Source organism: Python bivittatus, unplaced genomic scaffold (genome assembly GCF_059951505.1).
Source record: "Python bivittatus isolate LINGU-HERP-01145 unplaced genomic scaffold, Pbiv_v1 ctg000610_np1212, whole genome shotgun sequence".
In the NCBI taxonomy this organism is placed as follows: domain Eukaryota; kingdom Metazoa; phylum Chordata; class Lepidosauria; order Squamata; family Pythonidae; genus Python; species Python bivittatus.
In genome coordinates, this window is record NW_028277088.1 from 58908695 (window position 1) to 58933374 (window position 24680).

At 38.0% G+C, this 24680-nt stretch overlaps 2 protein-coding genes across 3 annotated transcripts in view; both read right to left on the reverse strand.

Annotated features, from left to right (window-relative positions):
* AHRR (aryl hydrocarbon receptor repressor) overlaps positions 1 to 8541 on the reverse strand; it is a 30728-nt gene extending 22187 nt beyond the window's left edge. The window contains exons 1-2 of the mRNA XM_088150131.1: positions 8446 to 8541; positions 5569 to 5703 (exon numbers count right to left, since the gene is read on the reverse strand). Of these exons, the coding sequence (XP_088006257.1) occupies positions 5569 to 5579 (11 nt within the window). The 5' untranslated portion in view covers positions 5580 to 5703; positions 8446 to 8541. The remainder of the gene's footprint in view (positions 1 to 5568; positions 5704 to 8445) is intronic.
* Positions 8542 to 14739: 6198 nt separating this feature from the next.
* The window catches only part of MSANTD3 (Myb/SANT DNA binding domain containing 3), a 33295-nt gene continuing 23354 nt past the window's right edge, over positions 14740 to 24680 (reverse strand). For both annotated transcript variants that reach the window (XM_088150134.1, XM_007429235.4), the window contains one exon: positions 14740 to 20007. In XM_088150134.1, coding sequence (XP_088006260.1) covers positions 19598 to 20007 — 410 coding nt within the window. In that variant the 3' untranslated portion in view covers positions 14740 to 19597. The remainder of the gene's footprint in view (positions 20008 to 24680) is intronic.

A 24680-nucleotide genomic window follows, 5' to 3' on the forward strand; every position in this document is an offset into this window, starting at 1 on the left:
AAAAAGTTTGCAATATTCAAAACATGAAAACCATATTACATAAGACAAAAATATTACTTATGTAATGAGGTTATGATTAAGGACTCTACAAGAACTTCAAAAAAATGGGTCAAGCAAGATTGACAATCTAAAACTCATGGTTGGCCAATGCCTTTACAAGGGTCACTCATACTGTCACTAAAAAGTATGTGGAGAGAAAAATAAAAAGGACAGTGTTTATACCTGGCTAGCTTAACAATCTGTTCCATCTCTTTCCCAATTAAAAAAAGAACAGGGCTGTTAATGGTAGTGCTCAGGCATATGCCTTTACATGGCATGAAGTACATGCACATAAATATGACGTCTTGGAAGTAACAAGAAGTCCAGAAAAAGAATGAAATAAATACAAGGAGGAGCTGATTATTGATATACAATTGGAATATAAAGATCCACAACAGAAGAAGAATAGTCGATAGATTTTTGGGTTTTCAATTATTTTCAGACAGGAAAAATGCAACAAAATGGTGAATTGTTATGTAAAGAAACAAAAATCAAAGAACAGTGGAATTCAATAGTTTGGACTACTATTTTTTTATTCCTAATCATATTCAATGGTTCCTTATGTTGCTTACATTTTATGAAATTTATTGTAATATTTAGTTTAAATATATTTATTGTATTTTAATAATGTATAAAATGTATATTGTTTAACAATTTAATGTTTCATTTTTCAGTATTGGTGTCAATGTGTGTAGAAAATTAAATATCCAGCCATTTCTTATTCTGGATCCTGTGTCCCTAATTTAGGGACAGAATTTAAGACAGCTTCTATAAATCATTTTGCATGCTTTCCTCAGCTGGAATTCCTCTGCCAGTGTAACATGACACTAAAGTTTTAATTTTTTCTAGAGTTAAAAAAATATATCTGACCCAGTACTGCTGAAGTGGCAGTCTAATAGGATAATTTAAATATCTTGATTAAAAAAATGTACTTTAGTAGGTTGGACGATATCAACAATACATGGTTAACCAAGATTAAGATTCACAGAAAGCAGATGTTCCAGGTTTGACTTATATTAAATTCCTTATGTACAAAGACAAAATAATTATCATAGGAAGTCACTGAACATGTTGAATTACTGAAGATTTTTATTTTTAAACAATTCAAAACATTTGGAAAATTTCCCAGAAGTTAATATGCCATGCCTTCCAGCCCTTGGATTCTGCAGCATGTGGTAGAAGATTCTGATGAGCATCTTAACAGAAAACTTTGTGAGTCCCATATTGAGAACCCTCTAACCCAAGTCTTGCCATCAGACGTAGAGAACATAGCCCTCTATCACCTCAGTTCTGCACAAGTCTGAGACTGTAAAATCAAACATATGCTGTTCAGTAGGCTGGGCTTCTTCAGAGAGGACAGAGATGACCACAGTACAGATCCTGGCTATGCATATAAGACTTTAGGATACTGCAGAATCAGCATAAAAACATAGCAGTCAGTCAGGTATATTTAAGAAGCTCACTAGTATGGACCAAAAGGCAATATACTATTTCTACTGTCAGTTCCCAGGAACTGTATTTAAGACATGCTGCCTGTGAGGCAAGTAGTAGTAGTAGTAGTAGTAGTAGTAGTAGTAGTAGTAGTAGGAAGAAGAAGAAGAAGAAGAAGAAGAAGAAGAAGAAGAAGAAGAAGAAGAAGAAGAAGAAGAAGAAGAAGGAGAAGAAGAAAATAATACTAAGAAGTTTTGTTCAGATAAAGGGCTGCATTATATGTAATTTTTGGTTTCTGACCACACATACTTGTCTGACATGCTTAGTTTTAATTTCATTTAAAATCAAGAACTCAAGCATCACTTTTCTTCAATATTCTTGCTACACCTAGTTCCTCCTCCATTAAAAGGGAAAGGAAAGGACAACAGGACAAATCTGGCATTTCTTAGAAGGACCTTATTTTTTTGTGGCAAAGTTTGTCTCCCAACTGCTGTCAGGGTAACTAAAACCTCCCATCAATACTGATTCATTCATCTTTAAAAGATAAAGTATTAGCCTTATTGAAAACTACTTACTGAGAATAATTGTTAAAAAAAAAAATCAAATTAGCCTCCTCTATTTATTGTGAAGTTTCTCAGATTTGCTGTGAGAGATGAAATCTTAAAGAAAGCCCAACATACTGAAGTCTTATGAAACAATAAGACCCATACTGTATTTTGTTACTCCTGAATTAAATTAAGAAAATCAAATAATACAGAAAGCTATTTGGTACAATGAGAACTTGTAACTGGAGTTTTCAGCATTTTATTGGGTATCCAGTCATTTCTGTTCCAAAATCTTTAGACAGAGTCCAACAGTGCTGAGAGTACTAAAAAAAATCTCTTAGAAGATTAAAACTTCCATGTTTTCCTATTGTACCAATTGTATGTTTAAATTCAGCCAGCCAAACTGCTTATTATTTTCTTCTGTGTAGCTGAACTTGGCTAGAAGAAAAAGACAACCAAATGTAGACTCTTTTGAACTCTGATTAGTCCTTTCTTCCTCCCTTCTCTCCTCAGTTCTTTCACTTCTCAGCAAGACTCATCGAAGATATATATATTTTAAAAAGCCAGATGGCAGACTTTCTTCCTCTTTTTCTGTTTCTGTTGGTTCATGTGATATTAGTACCATTAATAATTAGCTACTTAAAGTATAGAAGGGTGCTGAGGTACATTCTGCCACAATCCTGATTATGGCAGAATTTTGTTTTATTGTGTTTTGTCTTTGCTAATGAGTATCTACCCATCTATTAATTCTTCTCAATATGAATAACGTTTTCTACTGTACATTATTTTTTATGTACAGAAGATTATTTCATGAAATCTCATTCCTTAGTACCTATTGCCAAGGCGTGTGACATAGTTGCTATTAATGTTTCAGATCCTGCTCCTGCGTAATCAACAGTCTTGTCTGAAAATTTACAAATGTAACTTTGTTGAATGATGATTTTAAGCAGATGGAACATTTGGTTTGAGTTGTGAAGAGCTGCCTTTGAGGGAGATGACAGCAATATTGTCAGAGTATTGTCCTGAGAAAAGAGTAGGTTATGGATAGTGATATGCTCATAAATGTGTAACAACTCCCTCTGTCCTGTTGCTAGCTGCCAAACAGCTGATTGGAACACTAGGCTTTGCAGCTCAGCTCTGCTCTCAACCGGCTTGCAAAATTCCAGAAAATGTGTTTGCCCCAGTACACCACTGGATATGGATATATGTCTGATTATATTTACCATATTATAGCTGCATTATCCTGCTGTTTGTTGTTGGTTTTATCTAACTTTGCAAATCAAATAGAGTTGATTTGCTTGAAGAACATAGGCATTGTAAGAAGTACAGGCAATCCTCAGGTTACAGTGGCAATTGGGGACAGGATTCCTGTCACTAAGTGATGCGGTCATAAAGCACAATGTCACTTGACCACATTGCTTAGCAATGGCAATACTAGTTGCCATCGTAACCCCAAGACACATGGCTCAATAAGCAGGAAAAAGCAGGAGTTCCAGGTAAGGAGCATGGGGGTGACATGGGAGGGTGGGGGGTGCTGCGGGAGAATGGGGGAGAAGGGAGACGCCCTGGGAGGGCTGGCCCAGGCTGTGTGGGAGTTGAGGGAGGCTAGGCAAGGTTTGGGAGAACCAGCGCAGGCTGTGCATGAGTTGGGGAGGCCTGGGAAGGCTGATGGAGGCTGCACACAGGCGGTGGAGGTGCTGCGGGCAGAAGCAACTTACTGGAGCGACTTGCAAGCTTCCCTGCCAGCTTCCCCCATTGACTGCTTGTGGGAAGCCGGCAGAGAAGGTTGCAAATGGCAATCACATGACCATGGTTCCCTGTGATTTCGTAATTACAAGCCGGGCACCTGACTGCCTGAATCACGGTCATGTGACTGCAAGGGTGCTGCAATGGCTGAAACTTCGGGGACCGGCTGTGCGTCCATTTTTTCATTGCAACTGTAACTTTGAGCAGTTGTTGAAAGAATGGATGTAAATAAATAAATGAGAACTTTTATTATATTGTACTAGGCAATGATACTGGGAAAGGGGAGAAATCCTGTGGATTGGTAGATAATTTCTTGCATTTTATTCTTGTTGTTTTCATTGTTTGAGATGACAATCAACACTAAACACTATTTAAATTAAAAAGAGGTCACAAAATAATGAAGATAAAGTATACAGTAATGGATAAAGAGACAAGAAAAAAAGACAGCTTCAGGCATTTATAGATCCCAGATAAATTCATTGCATGTTTCTCAGAAAATAGTACTGGTTATCTAATCCAAATTCATATGCCTTCTGTCTGTAGAAAATGAGGTGACTAAACATTTAAGGATTCAACCCAATACTGCAATAAATTTCCTAGTCCACAGTTATATCGTGGCAGACCACGTGATCCAACTTTATTGTGTGCCTGTTGAAACGTCATACTCCAATGCAAGACCCAGACTTAAAAGACTGGAAGAAGCAAAGAATCAGATGTTTCCTTCTATTATTCCCAGTCTTTGATGTACAACTTCTATGTGCGTGGATATAAGTACAAATACAGAATCCTTCACCATATTTATGGCATGCATTGGTTCCAGGCTTTCCACAGACAAAACATATCAGGGTTCTCTTAGCAGGTTCTGCTTTAGGTATTGCAAATTATCTGATTGGCCTTGGGATACCTGTATTCAGTATTACTTAGAATCTGCAGTTAATGGAATGTCCTTTGTCTAGATGTCTAGAGCATAATTTGGTCCAGTTAGACTGGCAAGTTTCCATTACTGGATTCCAAAGAAGTAGACAAGATATTTGATTGAGTCTTAGTGACCATTTGTACACTTGACCTTTATCCTGATTAAAAGTAGCAGAAAAAGAATGTATGCTTAGCAAAAAGGAGACGTGTATCTGCTTCCCTCCCTCCCTTTCCCTTCAAGTCAGTGTTGACTCTTGCTGACTGCCTGGACAAGCCCCTGCAGCTTTCTTGGCAAAATTTTGCTATTGCTTTTTTCCTAGGGCTGAGAGAAAGTGATTGGCCACAGGTCACCCAGCTGGCTTTGTGCCTAAGGTGGCACTAGAACTCACAATTTCCCAATTTATAGCCTGGTGTCTTAACTGCTACACCAAAGTGGCTCTCTATATCTGCATCTACTAGGTTATAAATATCTCAATGAAAATTAGAGGGGCTATATTTTGAGGGTTTTTCAAAGATGCCAGAGTTGCATGTTCTTGAAGAAATCAGGCTTAGATATTGTCAATATTAATGACAATATAAATACATATAAATATTAATTTCCTTGGACTTCTCAGTTGCTTTTTATTACCATCATTCACTATATGCTTCTTGGTTGGATGTGGGATTCTGAAAATGACAGAGGTGAGAATATTAAAGATGTGACAAATGGCAGTGTATGAATCAGTACATGGATGTAGTAGAAGCAAAGATGGTTTGCAGAGTCAGAAAGATACAAAGTGTGTAGAAAATGTGTTGGGGTAAACTAGTTTTCATTATCTGTATCAGTCATTCACATGTGCATAATGATTTCATTTGTCATTGCCAAATGACACAAACTGCCATCCTAACATACCTTCTGGACATCTGGCAGCAATTGCCATTTCTTCCCCCAAATGGCCCTTTAAAACAACCTTTCCCTGTATATACAGGTAGATTTATGGAGATGTGCCAAGAAAGCTAGAATTCAGAATGACCTTGATGGTGAATGCTAAAAAGGAAGAGAAAATACAAAATAAATGAAGCTAAAATGAAGTCAGAAAATGCTAACAGGTAAAAAAGTAACAGTGACACCTATTCTGGCACCTTAGTCTTCTTTGTAATACAGGATGTACTTCACCAGGCAATTCTGAGGAACAGGGTGATGGCTCAGAATCGAGACTGATCAAATGAGAAATAATACTTTGGACTGAAATCTTGGGGCCAGAAAATTTGCATCTTAGGGTGCTGAAGGGATTTGCTGGTTGTCTGGCCTTTTACGTATCAACTTTCAGAAATCCTGAAGAACAGGCAAAGTACTAAACTAGTATGAGAACAAATTACATTCTTTTTAAAAAATGGGGAAAAGGAGGAATTGTGGAAAGCAGATGTCTAACATCAAAACTCAGGAATTTTCTAGAGCATAAAACCAGCAATCTGTGAGCACTTTGAAATTGCCAGAGATCAGCATGGATTTGTCAAGAACAACTCTTGTCAAATTAATTTTTTGATTGGATAACCCAGCAAATTGCGGGAATGCTATGGACATAATACATCATGACTTCAGTAAAGCATCTGACAAAGGGCCCCATGATTTTCAGTTTAGCAATCCATTTAAATGTCAATCGGATGGCGGGTCAAGTGGATGGATCCACAACTGCCTAGAAAGCTGTAAAAAAGTGCTTTTCAACAGTTCCTCAGTAAACTGGAGAGAGCTATGGTGGAATAGCACAGCATTCTACCTTGGATGCTGTACTGTTTCATATCTGTATTGCTTGGACAAAGTAGAGGAAATGCTTTATAAAATTTCAGATGCCCTAAAATGCAGTAAGTCTACAAGTCAAATACATTCAGATTACAGGTTATACTGCTGTGGCTGATAATTTTAAGGTAACAATTTAAAAGCAGGATGGTAAAATCCTGGGCCAAACTGCAACTGCATTTAACAAAAGTATTTATATAAAGATTACAGGGCTCCAGTTACTTCTATCAAATAATTGCTGTTAAACAAAAGGTATTGTGTAGCTATCCCCCACCCACCCCTTTTTTTATCCTAGTAAGTGGAAGATGGAGGAAACAGTAGTTAAGACATGAGTGGAATGCAAATGGACTATTATCTCTTGGAGAAGTTTGTGTCTGCGGCAGAATAACTACACAGTAAAAACCTAGTTGGGAAGCAAGTGACATCTGCAAACCAAAGCATCTATGTGGAAATTTGGGTGATATAATTTAAAATGAGTTTTTCAGCAAAGTATTTAGAGAAATCAACAAAACTAGTGTAGCTAGTATTGTAGTTTTATTCAACTAGTTTGTGAATATCCTAATTACTCCTAAAATCCTCAAGCTGCAATCCTTACAGCTGCAAGAAATAGCTACAGTGGAATATATTTCTAAGTAAGCATGTTTACTTAGATACACCTTTCACAAAAATTGCTTTCCCTTATCTTTGTTTGGAAAGAGCCTAGGAATTGGATGCAACTTTATGTACAGCCAAATTTAACTAGCATTTTCTCCCCAAAGGCACATACAGCGTGCCATTTCACAGAGTTAAGCAGATATCAGGGAGAAACATACCACAAAGACAATCTTTTGAGACCATGGAACCTACCAAAACTTGAGAAAGGTTATTAAATATTATCCTACTGGTTTGAGAAAAGTGAACATTCAAAATAAAGGAGTGTTTATAAAGGCAATATAAAATCTCAGCAACAGTTCCAGGCAATCTACATTTTACAAGCTCCTATACTGAGTTTACTGGTAGGTAACAGCAGCTCAGTCCTGTAGTCAAAGAGAGCTTTTTTGTATATATTCAGAGGTACTCACACAATCTCTAGCATTACAAATATGCTAACTGCAAACCTTATTACTAAGAGGCATGCTGGAGCCACTCTACACCAAATGTGTTTAAAGTCCCCAAAATAGATGTTACATTTTAACAATATCCATGATATTCATTGGTTTAAAATAAGAACTAAAAGAACTTCACATTTAGCAACTGCTCTTTAACTGCAAGGCCAGATAAAAAATTCCGGGGCTTAACTCCCACTTCAAATTAAGCTTTACCAGCAAGTAGTTACCAGATAAGAGGCTCAAAGTCCTATTTCTAAAAAGATCTAACTTGTAAGGTGATTAGCTGTAAACTGACCATGCTGTCACTTTAACAGACTTAACTTTTACAGAATTAGTTGGACATTTCTAATATATATACATGTGTATGTTGAATGACAACATAACGATCTGTATTTGTCTACATAGTTATTTTCCTTGAGATGGCTCCTACAAGAACGATATAGGAAGGAATTCTTTCAATCGGACACATTATTACTATCCTATCTGGTTAAAAAGAAGGTAATTTTGGTCTTGAGAAATTTTCCCAACCTAGCAACTCATAAATACTTCAAGAACGCTTTCAACAATGTGCGAACTGTAGAGGGAGGTGAAAAAAAAGGTCTTGTTAAATTCCCGTTTCTGTTTTCTGGGACAAAGAAGCCTTTTTTCTTTTTTAAAATTTCCTCCAGAGCCATTTGTCCAAAAAGGTGAGCAAAACAACAAACACCTGGAAAGAGGGATCAATCAAACCTCCTAATTCAATAGTCTACCTTGCAACTTCCCTTAAATCATTACTTAAAAGAAGGTTTTTAATTCTGAAGAATGCTCTGACAAACTGTCCCACTGCCACGAAAGCCCCTTTCCGATCTCCCTAAATTGAAGATATAGGGCATAAAAAATTGACGATATGAGTAGCAAAACTCACCAGTTAAGAACGGAGCCCGCCCTCCTACCGAGCACTTCCCGGGAGGCAGTTAGTTCAGTTTAGATCTACGGCCGTTTCTTCCTCTTAACTGGGGGACTGCTGGAAAAAACGTGAGTGACAAGCGAACTGCCAGCGACCGACTCACTCGTTCGCACGCGATGCTTTTGTCACGCCGCCCCGGGGACACCAGAGGCGCCCTGGAGCCAAGACGCGACCATGAGTTGCCTTCCACGGCAATCGGCCGGAAGGGAGGACATACCAGTATCAAAGAACTGGAAAATTTCTCGAGAGACACCTTACCGTTCCCTATGGTTTCCTGGCCCTCACAGAGAGTGTTTTGTTGCACGACTGCCTTTGCTTTTTAAAACTAAAAGCAAATATTCTGGGCAGCAGCCGCAATGTAGGAGGCACCGCACGAGGCATTTCCCGCTGCCTCCAACCCACCAATCGTGGGCACTGCGCCAAAGGAGCGGCAGAGAAACTGCAGCGGGAGTCCCTCCGACGTGTGGCTAAATGATCAGATGGGTCGTTGTTTTTCATTCAACAAAATGTATCTGATGAATATAATGGCATAGGTAGGTAAGAGCAGCTGAGTCCTGTATATATATTATACCAGTATTGCAGATTTCTCTTCGGACACCTTCGATTACTAGACTATTGACTTTTAATGAACAAAATACAATGGAGAAAAAAAGACATTCAGAAGAATGCTGTGAAAAAAAAAAGGAAGTTCCTTCCCTGAATATGTCAGAATCCTAAAAATCTCCTCAATTAAACCACGCCATGATTTGCTTACTCAAATAAAATGCAGTTGATCAGATTCACATTAAGCCATAAAGAATGGTTTTGCAGGCTATGTTCAACAACATGTTAAAGCGTAATGAATTCAGACCATAAATAAAACCATCAGTCATTCTAAGGCTGCAATTCTATTTTTAACAGAACCTGGGGTCCTATTAAAATAATTTGTATTTAAACTTTTATTATATTTTTTAATTAAAAGTTTCAAGAAGATAGAATAATTGATGATAGTAAAAAAAAAGTTGAAAATACTTTTTATTTTTTAAAAGGCATTACTTTACATGTAAAAATACCATGAGATATAGGGCTAGCCACCAGCTTGGCTGGCTTCAAAAATGGTTGGACCAATTCATGAAAGTCCTGGGGATCAATGGCTATTAGCCTTGATGGCATTATGACCACCTCTGAAGGCCATCTGCTAGGAGACTAATGGACTTTCTTGTGCAGTTGGCCAACTATAGTGGTTGGCCACTATGAGGACAGACTGCTGGACTAGATGTGCTAGGGATCTGATCCAGCAAAGCACTGCTTATGTTCTTATGTACGCTGTAAGTTAAAAGCTTGGAAAAATTAAAAGAGTTGTGCTGGGCACCCAAATTAGTACTGTATGCACCCCATGAACCTCCCTAAAAAAGCTTCCTTGAATTGGGCACTAAAGTCTCTTTTTCAGCCACCTTGCATACAATAGCCATAGTGCCCCATTTAATGTGTGGAATTTGCTTCTGAGCAAATATGTGGTAGATTCTAAAATCTGTGGCTAAAAAATGTGAAATGAGACAAAGCCAAAAATGTCTCTGATGAAAGGGCATCATGATATTAGGAAGTCTGGGTAGCTGATTTTTCATACAAGGTGCTCTGGGAAATAATAGAGATTGAAATGTATAGCTTCGCTGAGATTTCTTCCAGCAAATATTCTGCCTAGTTCAATCATTAAATATTTCAATCTCTTGGGAACTAATTTTGTTTTCTAGCTTTGTAAATATAGAAATGTTAATAAATTGGCCAAGTTAAGCAAATTTAGAGAAGCAACCCTAAAATTTCCCTCAAAATCCAAATGAGGATTTGATACTACAGTTGCCATCATTTATTTTTCTGGCATTGTTCCTATGACTCCAACAACTGAATTGCACATTTAATTTCAATCTGTGAAGTGTTTTGAAGTCCTGTTAGTTGTAAAGCTAATAACAGATTAAAGAACCAAAAACAAATTACTTCCATTTTTAATAGCAAGAGGGTGTCTGCAAATGTTAACAAACTTAATCTGCATTTTTTCTGAAATCATGATGAAGCTCATTGGGCAGAAGTCACAAGCAGTGAAGCCAAGGGGTTGGGGCAAGGGTCATGTCAGAAAAAAGCAAGAGGCTGATCATCATCATAACCCCATCTGCTACCCTGCTAGGAATGCATAACAACTTTTAAGCATCCAATCTAACTGAAGGCTAGTTGCCTACTTTGGATCAGATTTCCATTCACTCACATTTTGTGCTGGGAGAAAAATACAGTATGATACACCCACCCCAAGTCTCAAAAAGTTGTTTTTTGTAGTATCACTTTTCCTGTTTACTTCATGCAGATAAAATTGGCATGATGCAATGCAATGACAGCAACAAAAATACCAGGAACTTCTTCTGGAGGACATTCTAGGCCAGGGGTGCACAACTTGTAGATGGGAAAGGCCCACATTGATAAATTAAAAATAATTGCCGCAAAGGAATACCTAGCTTGCCAATCAGCTGTTTGGCAGCTAGCAGAGTGGGGCAGTGCTGGTGATGGTGCCAGTGAGGGCTGGAGGCTTTGGAGGCGCTTGGCAGCTTGACCTTTAGGGTGGCAGCAGTGGTGGCAAATTTATTGACTTTTAAATAATGCCGGCAGGCTATACAAGGCTGCTTGGCAGGCTGCATGTTGTAAAGGCCTGTTCTAGGCCCATATACAGTATTATAAAACTGCAAATCATGAAATGCTAAACAGAAACATCACACAGTACAATTTTTTTTGTTTTCTGGAGACCTCTATGATGCTTTAGAACAGCTGAAATCAATTCTAGGGCAAGAAGAGATAAACAATGAAGTCACTTCCCAGAAATGTTGATAGCAAAAAAGAGTTTCCTGAAAATTAATTCTGTAAAGCTGAGGTGAGTGGGACAAGAGACCATTCAACAAAGACAGTTAAAATATTTGGTCCTTCACTTGAACACTATTTGGTGTAAAAAAAAAAGAAAAAAGAAAAATGCAAGGAACACAGAGGCTGTACATTGATTTAGAGTCAACATGAGCACAAATTGAGAGTTCAGTTTGTGGTGATACTACTGATTGATATAAAACAACAAGTGGGTATATAAATCACCTTAGGTTACCCATATCTTGGACCAAAAAGAAAACCAGCACCTGGTTTATCTATTTTATTTTGCTCCTTTGACTCAACAACTTCCTGAAGAGGAGACAAAGTCTCTTCTTGACTCAAGTAAAAGACATTTCTGCAAGGATAACAAAGTCTCCTGTGGGCTTTGTGTAAGATCCCTGCAGAGGAGACAGTCTTTCTGACTAAAACTACAGGTTAAAAAAAAAGGGGAGGGGATATTCTTCTAACTCAGAATTCTGTTAATGAAAGAAGTATAAAGCCCATTTTTGAAAATGTCTGTGCCCCTTCCTCCCCTACTGTTCAGCAACCCATGATTCTACACGGAATAATTTTCTCTACCATATTCTACTATTTTATTTAACAAGCAAATTTGGCTTTTTGTTTATATAAATTAAATATATTTAATTTCATGTTGAAGAGTAGCTGAGCTTTGAATAAGAGAAACCAAGTCTCTCATGATACATTTTAGGAGAGGAAATAAAGCAGGTTTTGGGGTGAAAAGTGACAGGGCAAGGGAGGGTCTTTGAGATTTAAATTGGAAGTTGTATCTAGGAGGAAAGTAAAGATGGGAATCTTGCAAACTCCATACAATCCCATCTTTGCTGATATCTCATATTAACATCCCTGAAGAAGCAAAGTCTGTCTGTCGCAAACCACAAAGGAAAAAAACCCCATCTTTTTCTATTTCTGGAATTTGGAGTTTGTGTGCAAATTAAATTTAATTAATTATTAATTCAAAGCAGGCAAAAATCCAATTTAGTTTTTCTTTCTCATAGGTAAGGGATTAACACTTAAGTTATTAACGTTTGTAGGTAAGGCCCTACTGTAAGTGGTTTATTGGATGAAACAATGATAAAACTGATCTTTTATTTTTACATTTGGTTTCCTCACAAATTCTTGAAAGTTTTTTTTTTTTTTGGTATTCTTCTACCAGAACACAAGAGGACTAATAGGATCTTATCTGGTCCCGTTTTTTTTTTTTTTTACTGTCTCTCTTTTTTTAATGTTTAGAATTGTTTGCATGTGCAGTTAGGTAGAATAGAGAGATTAATATAAAATAGTCTTACTTGCATATATAAATTTGAAAATAAATAAATAAATTTCTTGGTAAAACAAGTGCTTGGTTTTAATGGTGTCAGAGGCAACAACCTATCACAGTAAGGTGTTTAGAGATATATTACAGATGATTAAATAGCTATTTCTTAATAGCAACAGACCTGGACAGACAGGCTTCACTTAAACTGTGTTTTTGAAAAGAAAATAAAGAAAATGCATGCTTTTCCCATGATCTGTATGTAAGTATATTCTTGTTATCAGAAGAACAAGAAGTGTGGCCCCTGGGAGGCCGGTGACCCTCCCTCTACTCATAGCCTTCATGTTTCTCTGCCTTCTCTCTTCTTTCTTGCTGCATTTCATACCCAGTGCTTCCCAAACATCTCTGCATTTCCTGCTTCCTCAGTCTGTTTCCCCTAACCCTCTACTCATTTCCTCCCCATTGCTGCCTCCCCAATTCTCTGCCTTTTCCTGCCTCCACTATTTTTTATACATTTACAATTGTGGTGCTCACCTCCTTCAGAATTCACTCCCCTCCCTCCTTTACCCCTTAACTGTCACCCCAGTTCTCCACCCTTCACCCTCCAGCCATTCCTTCCAAACCTATCCCTCTTCTTCCAATCCTTCTGTATTGCTTTCCTCAATCCTGCCACTTCACTTAATAACCTGCTGGGAGGTCGCAGCTTCATCTATTCCTTCCCTTTCAAAAAAAGGACATACAACTTTCTTTACCCTTAAACATTTATTTTGGCCTTTATAGGCCACAAGGTGTACGCCTAGTGATGTTGTAATGTGACCAAACCAGGCAATCTATGTTTGGGGTTGATGGTTGGGGGGACTGAAGGGGTAAAATGTCAGAGACTTACCCCATAAATCTCGTGGGAAAAACTTTTCCAATTTTGGGCAAAATTTACCTCCTGATACTCCTCAATTAAAAAAAGGGACAATTGCTACAGTTTTCTTAGGGTGCACTAAGCAGCACTGGGGCTATTTTCAACCAGAAGACTGTGGTATGCATGAAGAGATCTGAGATAGCAGGGAAAAAAAATCTTGAGTTGCTAGGGGACAGGCTAGCAACTCAAGATTTTGAGTTTTAACAGTTTTTATAACTGTTATGAAAAAGGCAAGTTCCATACTGAAGATCATTTAGAAGAAAGAAATTTGCCAATATTATTATGCCTTAATCCAAATCTATAGTGATCGCACTTAGAATACTGTGCAAAATGTGGTTGTCATATATCTAAAAAGTTATATGGGTGAAAAAAGTACAGAAAACGTGATAAAACAGCTACAAAAAATCTAATGAAGAAAGATCTTAATACTGTGGAACGTTTTAACATCAAAGAGAGCTAAGAGCTAAGATGGTAGAAGAATATACAGCTATGCATGATGTAGAAGAAGAGGAAAAACATGGTTGTAAAAAACATACTTTTTAGAAAATAGTTTTTTCTCCCACTCAAAATACCAGAATCCCGGGAGACTCAGTAAACCCCTGGAAGTCATTGGATAGGTAAACTACTTTTTTTACACAATACCTAGTTAATCTATGCAATTTTGCCATAAAAATTGCCACAAATTTGCCACATATAAGTATGTGTTGAATAACTGTGAGTGGGGGGTAGATAATGACTGCCAGTTCCTCAGTTACACCTGGATGCAGTCACCAGAAGTCCAGCTCAACATCTTTATCTAACAGTGTAGTTAATTTTTGTTTCCATGTGTTCTGAACTTCAGGCAAGTCATGGTTCAATTGGATTAATGTGTTATGCAAAACATTAGTGAAAGTCTTGCTTTCATTAGGGAGCATGTGAGTGCTCTTGCAAATAGGTTCTATTCTCTTATATAATCAGAACTTTTACAACCACTATTGACCCACAATTACTATTTTTATATTAGGTGGCATCCTTAGAGGATGCTATATGCTAATGCCTTCTTTAAATTATCTTCTCATATTTTAGTTAATTGTAATTAATATGCTATCCCCTTTTGTCACAACACTAACACACTTTTCTTTTCTTGATGTACTTAGAACTACTACAGTTTACAGTAAATACCAATCTATGATTTTACACTGAAAGAAAAATTCAAGATGAATTAATAATTCATGATTTATTGGGAGCAACTATAGGTATATGGAATTTTTCTACTAGCAATATTTAGATACAATTTTAATAAGAAATCCATCATTTGATTACACATTATACAATAGACAAGGCACTAAAATGTACACCTACTATTCATTTTCATTATGGATTTTTTGGAGTCTCCTCTTTTGATGAAAAATAAATATTATGAACAGATCCTTCATCAAAAATGTCATCATGAAACCAAGATACATAAGGATCCTCTCATTCCTTAAATATTTATATATAAAGCATAAGGTTCTAGTTCTAGAGACCAAATAGGGCAATAATCCATATTTGGACATGATAGCAATTTTCCATATTTTCCATTATGCACTTTTGAAAAGAATTCTGTAGAGAGCAGAAACAGCTTTGGTACTAATTTGAAGAGGTCCTTTCTACAGGGATGCAAGGATATGTGAGGTGGTTTCTTAAGTTTTGAAGAGATACAATCTCAGAAAGGCTCTGTAGTATACATTTGCCAAATGGGTAGATCCAATGCAAGTTCGAATCACCGGGATGAAGTAGATAGCTTGACTGGTAGTGTCAACTTGTCCTCAAATTTGGAACAAAATTGCTAAATCTGAAAGGATTTGATTCAAGCCAGTCAATCTTTTCAGTACAGAACACCCAGGAAACAAATGATGGAATTGTCCTATTTGCCTCAATATTGTAGCCACACAAACTACTTGGTCAAATGTTAACCTCTAGAATGGTATGGGTCATTTTAAATCACATCTCAAATATGTGGTAAAATAGTTGTTTGTAATCCCAACCACAGATTCACATTGGCAAAGGGAGAACAAACAATGCTCACATTGCTGCCACTGTGTCAATAAGTCAAACTACAAATGTCCAATCATGGCCTACATGTTCTTAGGGACTTCTGCACGTGATCATACAAAATGCTAAATCATAAACTCTGATGTACAAACCACAATGGCTAAGCCAAACTGAACAAACCACATTTTAGCCTAGCATAGTATGTGCACCCACCATAAACTTACACAACCAGAACTTGGTTAGTATGGTGGCAGAAAAAGAGAGACTCAACAAATTGTTATTTGGATGTCTCATCTTCATGATATTGCTACTTCAAGGTTTTCTCTTTGCACATGCTAATATCTGACATTTTACAAACTCTAATCATATCTAGCGATAGAAACCAAGACATAACATGATCAGAACAATATGCTACATATTAAGGGACATTTACTAGAAACGGAATATAAAATGAATAAAGATCTGAACAACTGGTGACCCACTAAGCCAAACTCACTTCAAGAGTGCTAGTCACTGCATTCAGCTTGGTAGATCACAAGTGGTGCATTCCTGAGATGCAACTCTCATCTATAATGTTAAGTAGCCTGCTCTGCAATATGCAGAGGCTTGAACTGAAATTATGATTCAGAACAGCTATACAGATTAAATATCGTAGTGCAAAGAGCCATCTTAGAAGTTTAAAAAGACATACTGAATATTGAACAAATATCCACACAACTTCACCTTCATGAATGAAACTAGATAAAATAGATTGATCCAGATGTCATTCTGCTAAGATATTTAGCAAATTTCCAATGGAATCACAAAAAGAAAAATCGTTAAATTCAAACAGACTCATTCAAAAATCAAAATTACAAATTACATTTCATCCCTTGTATTAAACAGTGGTTGACATAACCTTTGAAAAGTCTCAATTTGCTCAATCCCCTGAGTGTGCTTAAGGTAGCTCTTTGGATTTTGGTTTTATCATACTAGTTTCAGATATGGTAGAATTAGATCATTATGTGCCTTACTTTCTCTTTTATTTTCAGGCCACTTGTCTTAATATTGATGATTCTTTGGGTCTTTCCCCCATTTATTTGGTTTTTTAAAATAATTCCCTTATATTTGTTTAGTTTGGTTTATTTAAAAATAGCAAATTAAAAAAATAATTTTAAAATAGTCCACAATCCCATTCAATAAGAACAGTCTACAGACAGCCTTGAAGAGATTTTCCCCCAATATTCAACCATTACAAATGAATAAAGAAATACAAGTTTAGAACAAACTAAGATTCAAAGACAAAATTAATATTTTTATCATATTAGCAGCTGGACTAGGCAACAAGAAATGCTACTGAACTGACTGGAAAATCACACATTTCTGGAAATATAGAAATAATTAAATGACACTCATTTGTTGTGTAAAACTTGGATTTCATTAACTGTCAGTTTAATTTAACAGTCTGCTTTTTTGTAGGCAAGTGCAAACTTGGAATATGTAAAAATTCATTTCTTCTTGTTTATAATACCAGAAATATTTATTGGGTCTTTGTATACTGCATATTCAAGAAGCAAAGTGACAAAATGTAAGACATAATCCAATACAGTCACTGTAGCTGCAAATATAACTTTAATGTATGTGTTGAATGCATAGTGAAATCTCTAATCCAGAATTTTCTGCTACCAGTGGTCAGGTGCTCTGCATGGCACAATGTCCCATGATTAGAAAAATGAAATAAATGTATACTATGGAAATAACATGAACACTGGTTATTCATATCAGTAACAAGCTTTAGATTTACTTGGTGGAAAATTTGAACTATGCTTTGCACTGATTCTTTTGAAAACAGATTTGAATTAAGAAATAAAGTTATTTGCTTTAAAGTCTTCAAGACTTTTTGCCTCCTAGTCTATCCAAACCCAAAAAAGACAAAGAAATTCTTAAATGTTTTGGTCTTGCCCACTCTGGTATTTTTGAACCATTCCTATAAAGGAATTTTAGACAAATTCAGCACACAAGCTAGTCAATAGGTCACTGAGCAAATGTCTAGATTCTGTATTCAGGTTGCTCACAACCATCTAATATTCATTACAACCCCAACCTACAAAACTGGAGGGAAAAGCACTATCCTTTTGTTAATTTAGAACTACCCAAAGGGAGAACACAATAAGTAATTAAAGTATGTTGGGATGGTCCATCAGTATTATGTGGATATGAGATTGTGCCTTAAGAAATGGGCTATTTCCTCACTTTTGCTGTATGGGTAGCTTCCTATAAGTAATAGCTTTAATCTACTATGAAGTGATTTGATAGTGTTCTTAATAAGCTCCATGTTAGTGATTAGCAGCAATGCATGGAGTGGAAAAAAAATATTCCTAGAAATCCCCAAAAGGAAAACACTTTGGACTGGTTGGAAACCCAATAAGCACAACAGACTTCCTCCTCTGAAAAAAATGCTAGTACCTACCAGCTCTGCTTATTAGTCTTAATTAATAATGCTACATATAAATTGTGGACATTCCAGGCTACTAGCTAATTTAAAACTGGAACAGTTTTGTTTCTATTTCATATTGTATTTGTTTTCCTCTGCTCCTGGTGACCTGTGTTCAACGGTAAAAAGCTCTACAAGGGCTGCTTCAAACACTGTGTACCTGTAAACATGTGTCCAGTAGTCTGTGTGCACATGGCAGCAGGAAGCCACAAACAACTTTAGCATATATATCTGCATTGCCATGTGCACTTATATTTTTATACACATTTATCTAAAAGGTAATGCAAAAACATCTGTAAATTACAACACAATCTATATTTTAGCCTTGGTCTGTGCTTATTTTTCCAGGCCCTTCCTGGCTCATTTTAGAACTCAAGCTCTTGTAGGCATGGAGTAAAAGATGGCTTGAAGACAGCAGTTGAATTATGCAAGTAACAGGATCTGACTTACACTAGAAGGCATGGCAATGTTATGCAGTCACAAACTGAACCTGTACAAAATTAATAAATTGCAACCCTACATGCATTTACTTTGGATAAAACATGCACAGGACTGGGCTGCAAATAGAAATGGGTTGTTTTTCTTTGCTGCAGCCCTGATGCCAGAATGAGTTTCACCAGCTAGTGGGCGGATCGTGCCATTCAGCGCAAATCAAAGGCAACAGACTAGATCAGTGATGGCAAACCTATGATACACGTGTCAAAGGTGACACATCGTAACGTTTTGGGTGACACGCCAACATTCACCAACACCCCACAACAACTATTCTCCCTGTTTGAGTTAACAAAGAAACTGAGTTTGTTTTACTCATATTTCATTTTTGTCATTATTTGACGTTTCTTTATATAATACATAGCACCACACATGATTGGACTGCATTTAAAAAAAATAAATGCATTTGTAAAGAATTGTTTTTCTTTTGTTCGGGGGGTGGGGATGACATGCCAGCAGAGTCAAGTTAGGCATTTTCCAAATTTTTGACACACTGAGCCCAAAAGGTTAGCCATCATTGGACTAGATGGTCTGTCAGGACAGAAGTGAAGGGAGAAAGGGGGAACACACTTTCCTAGTATTCCACAATACAGATAGCCAATCAGACAATCGTTAGAAAGCTTTGAATTCTCTTTTCTTGAACAGCAAGTGCTGAATTGCCACCCTTTCCACCTTGCTTAATAATTCAACTGAGTCACTGTACAACTGTTAATAACTGTACCTTCACTGTTAAATAGTTAATTGAAAAATTCAGTCACAAAAATAAAATAACATAAAATGCCCAACTGGAACAAACTGGCCACCATGGAAAAGACTGGGATTACTGGGTATACCTGGAAGTCCCATCAGAAGTTACATTAACATTTTGCCTCCAAAAAAAATGGAGATTTCTTTTTGTTTTATTAAATTAAAACCTACCTAAATGTTATTTTACGTCTTTCTTGGCATTTGTTCACAGCCAACAGACATCTATTCTATCATTCTAAATACAGGAATTGAACCTAACCCTCAAACTGTTTTCTAATGATCAAGTCACTTCAGTCTGATGGACCACCGGCTGCCGTATGTACTAGGGTGAATTAGGGAATGGCCTGTTAAAAGATGGAACAGGCCATTCTTTTGTAACAGTTTGAAGTTTCCTCTCCCAGTACATTTTTTTTTTGTTGAACACCTCCATCTTGATTCTGTGTTCTTCTTCAGCCATTTCACATTCCCTTTCTATCTGTTGAATTTTTGCCACATGCACCTCATTCATTTGGATCAGTTGCAGCTGCAAAATAGACATTTGCTGATGGTGTTCCTCTTCATGCATCTTTTTCAAATCACTTTCTTGAGCAGCTTTATTTCTGAAGTTTTTATTGCCAGTTACTCTGACTGCTGAACAGGAAGGCTCAGATTGTGAGGTACCTTCACATACCTGGAAATGTACAAGTTCTTTCTCTTCATCACATGGTTCTCTGTTTATAACACTGAATGATTCTGGGAAAATAAAAGAAACAGTCAACAACTGTATGACTTTTTAAAATAAAAATTCCCCTACAGAAGATCTAATGTGGCATTGTAGAAAGTTTGTCTGGAAAACCTGGATTCCCATTCTCAGTATGAAGTTTATTGAAGGCCCTTGGCAAGCCACAATTGGCTGAACTATTTTATATAGTGATTTGTTATGAAGAAAAAGCATTTTATAGGAAGGTAAGAATTCAGTGTGAAAAATAAACATGACATTGCACAACTAGAACAATTTGTGTAATCTTGCATTCAGGATACCACTAGATGTCAAAATTGTCTACACCAGGACAAATAACAAATGGATAAAAACAATAATTATAAAAAGACAAAAAGTGATCATTAAAATGAAAACATTATGAAAAATTTTTAAATTTTTAAATGTTAAAAATATACAAACTCCATGGAGAGGGCAGAATATCAATTACAGTGGAGCCATCTAAGAATGTCTCTGGTTCTCAAAGACCCCCAGGCCTGACGACACAACCAGGTCTTGAAGGACTTCCTAAATGACAGCAGGGAAGGGGCGAGCCTAACTTCAAGAGGGAGAATGTTCCACAAAGAAGGAGCCACAGCAGAGAAGGCCCACCTCCTGGGACCCACCAAATGCAAGTCCATGGCCAATGGAATGCGTAGCATACCTTCCCTGCTGGATCTAATGGGACAGACTGATGTGATCAGGGAGAAGCAGTCCCTCAGATAAGCCAGCCCCATGCCATGAAGGGCTTTAAAGGTCAAAACCAGCACCTTGAATTGGACCTGGAAAGAAACTGGCAACCAGTACAACTTGTAAAGCAGAGGTGTAACCTGTGCTGTTCTAGGAACACACATAACTGCCCTTGCTGCTGTATTCTGCACCAGTTGTAGCTTCCGGATACTCTTCAAGGGCAGCCTCATGTACAACGCATTACAGTAGTCCAATCTGGAGGTGACTAGGGCATGAGTCACTGTGAGCAGAGCCTCCTGATCCAGGAAGGGGTGCAACTGGCACACAACACGAAGCTGTGTAAAGGCCCTCCTAGCCATGACTACCACCTGCTCTTTGAGCAGGAGTCACAAGTCAAGGAGAACCTCCAGATTGCGCACTGGGTCTATCCGGGGCAGTGCCACCCCATCCAGCACCAAAGATGGTATAGTCCCAGAACAGGCAGGACCCCAAACCCAAAGCCACTCAGTCTCGCCAGGGTTCAGTTGAAGTCTGTTGTTCCCCGTCCAGACCCTCACAGTCTCCAGACATCAGGATAAGGCGTCTACAGCATCACTTAGGTAGAGAGGTAGAGACTGTATAGTTGGGTATTATCAGCATACTGATAATACCTCACCCTGTGGCGACAGATGAGCTCACCCAGCAGTCTCATGTAGAAATTACAAAATTACAAACATATTATAGGCTTGTGGGCACCCTTCCCACCCAAAAAGCTGAAGGCAATTGGAAAGAAAGTTTGTTGTTTGATATATAGTACTGTGCTAAAGTTTTAGGCAGGTGTGAAAAAATGCTGTAAAGTAAGAATGCTTTCAAAAATATATATTGTAATTGTTTATTTTGCACAGTACTGTAACTTTTTCCCAGTACTGTATGTATATGCATGTCATTTTCACTTCTGAGAACGGTTCACTTCTGGTATGTTGGGTAGATACAGTTTCAGAATCCCTACTTTACCCCAGTTCCAAGCTGGGGAAAGGCTGAAATTCATCTAGCTCAACAAAACCAGAAATATACAGTGGTACCTTGGGATATGAACTTAATCCGTTCCGTGATTCTGGTTGCAACTTGAGTTGGCCTCAAGTCGAGGTAAAGTTTCCCATAGGGTTCAATGTAAATCCGGTTAATCTGTTCCGCCCTCCGAATTTGGTTGCAACCCGAGGCAAATTTCCCCATAGGGTTCAATGTAAATCCCGTTAATCCGTTCTGCCCTCCGCCCGAATTTGGTCGCAACCCGAGGCAATTTTCTCTTCAGAGCCTTACTCCCGCCAAGCCTGCTCTGCATTTTCTTTGGAGCCATGCTAACATGCACACCAAAAACCTTCGCAAAACACTGCAAAACACACCACAAGCCTCACCGAACGTCTCCTTGCTACCGCGACCTCGCGCACAGGAAGCCGCGACCGGGTGGCAGCAGGGAAAATGGCCGCAGATCCGGTTCGTTAGTAGAGGTGTTCGTAACCTGAGGTACCACTGTATACCAATTTAAGCTTACTTCTGGATTCAAGAAGCTATCAGTTTTGAAATGTGGTTCATCTTAGGCATTTTGAATTCCATGGACAGAGGAAGGCATAGGAAATTTGTCCTAACCTCTTGTTTGTAGAACTATAGATAAGTACCTTTTCTATTCATGACAAGGAGAAAACTATCCATTCAAAGATGTTCCAATTCAGATGCTTAAATATCAAATAGCATTTTAAAATTCTTCATTGAGATGCATATACAGTGCATTCGGAAAGTATTCAGACCCCCTTCACTTTTTCCAATTTTGTTATGTTGCAGCCTGATACTACAATCGTTCAAATTCATTTTTTTCCTCATTAATCTACACTCAGTACCCCATAATGACAAAGTAAAATACAATTTTAGAAATGTCTGTAAATTTATTAAAAGGGAAAAAGTGAAATATCACACGTACTTAAGTATTCAGACCCTTTGCAATAACACTTGAAATTTAGCTCAGGTGCCTCCCATTTCTCTTGACCATTGCTGAGCTATTTCTACACTTTGACTGGAGTCCACCTGTAGTAAATTAAATTGATTGGACATGATTTGGAAAGGCACACACCTCTCTATAGAAGGCCTCACAGCTGACAATGCATACTGTGTCAGAGCAAAAGCCATGAGGTCAAAGGAACTGCCTGCAGAACTCAGAGACAGGATTACTGCAAGGCACAGATCTGGGGAAGGCTACAAAAAAAATTCTGCTGCACTGAAGCTTCTCAAGAGCATGGTGGCCTCCATAATTCTCAAATGGAAGACGTTTGGCACACCCAGGACTCTTCCAAGAGCTGGTTGCCCGGCCAAACTGAGCAATTGGGGGAGAAAAGCCACAGTAAGAGAACTTCAGTTAGCGGGGTCCAGAAGGTAGGCCTTCTCTGCGGTAGCCCCCTGTCTCTGGAATATTCTGCCTCCAGAGGTAAGATTGGCCCCCTCACTCCTGGCCTTCTGGAGGGCTTTGAAGACCTGGTTCTGTCACTTGGCCTGGGGTGGGGAAGGAATACTTCAAGCGTGGGGATGGCTAGCCCCATAGAGGCCTGTCTTCAGCCCCAGATCCTTCATCTTCTTGGACCCTCTTTCTCTTTTTCAGTAATGTTTTTAAATTTTTATGTTTTAGGTATTTATATGTATTTGTGGTTTCAATGCTTTGTGTGAACCGCCCAGAGTCCCCCATTGGGGGGAGATGGATGGGGAGAAATTTAATAAACAAACAAACAGACCCAATGGTCACTCTGACTGAGCTCCAGAAATCCTGTGTGCAGATAGGACAAAGTTCCAGAGGACAACCATCACTGCAGCCCTCCACCGATCTGGGCTTTATGGTAGAGTGGCTAGACGGAAGCCTCTCCTCAGTGCAAAACACATGAAAGCCTGCTTGGAGTTTGCAAAAAAAAGCACCTGAAGGACTCTCAGACTGTGAGGAACAAGATTCTCTGGTCTGATGAAACTAAGATTGAACTGTTTGGCCTCAATTCTAAACATTATGTCTGGAGGAAACCAGGCACTGCTCATCACCTGTCCAATACCACCCCAACAGTGAAGCATGGTGGTGGCAGCATCATGATGTGGGGGTGTTTTTCAGCAGCAGGGACTGGGGGACTGGTCAGGGTTGAGGGAAAGCTGAATGGAGCAAAGTACAGAGATATCCTCAATGAAAACCTGTTCCATAGCGCTCAGGACCTCAGACTGGGCCAAAGGTTCACCTTCCAACATGACAACGATCCTAAGCGCACAGCCAAGACAACACAGGAATGGGTTAGGGACAACTCTGTGAATGTCCTAGAGTGGCCCAGCCAGAGCCCTGACTTGAACCCTATTGAACATCTCTGAAGAGACCTGAAAATGGCTGTCCACCGACAGTCCACATCCAACCTGATTGAGCTTGAGAGGATTTGCAAAGAAGAATGGCAGAAAATCCCCCAATCCAGGTGTGTAAAGCTTGTCGCGTCATACCAAAAAAGACTCAAGGCTGTAATTGCTGCGAAAGGTGCTTCAACAAAGTACTGAGGAAGGGGTCTGAATACTTAAGTACATGTGATATTTCAGTTTTTCCTTTTTAATAAATTTACAGACATTTCTAAAATTCTGTTTTCACTTTGTCATTATGGGCTACTGAGTGTAGATTGAGAAAAAAATGAATTTGAACAATTGTAGTATCAGGCTGCAACATAACAAAATTGAAAAAGGTAAAGGGGGTCTGAATACTTTCCGAATGCACTGTACATTAAACGATCAATGTGATATTCATTACAACTTATTGGAAGAAAAAGACTAAGTTTTACTTTTATAAAGATTCCAATTGCAGTATTTGTAATTGGATAAAATAAGGTTATTTTGTATAACCTTAATAAAACAAAACACTACTAAAACATTATACAAACTTGTATATACACATATTTAAAATAGTACCCATTGTATTGAAGTTTATTATTAATAATTAAAA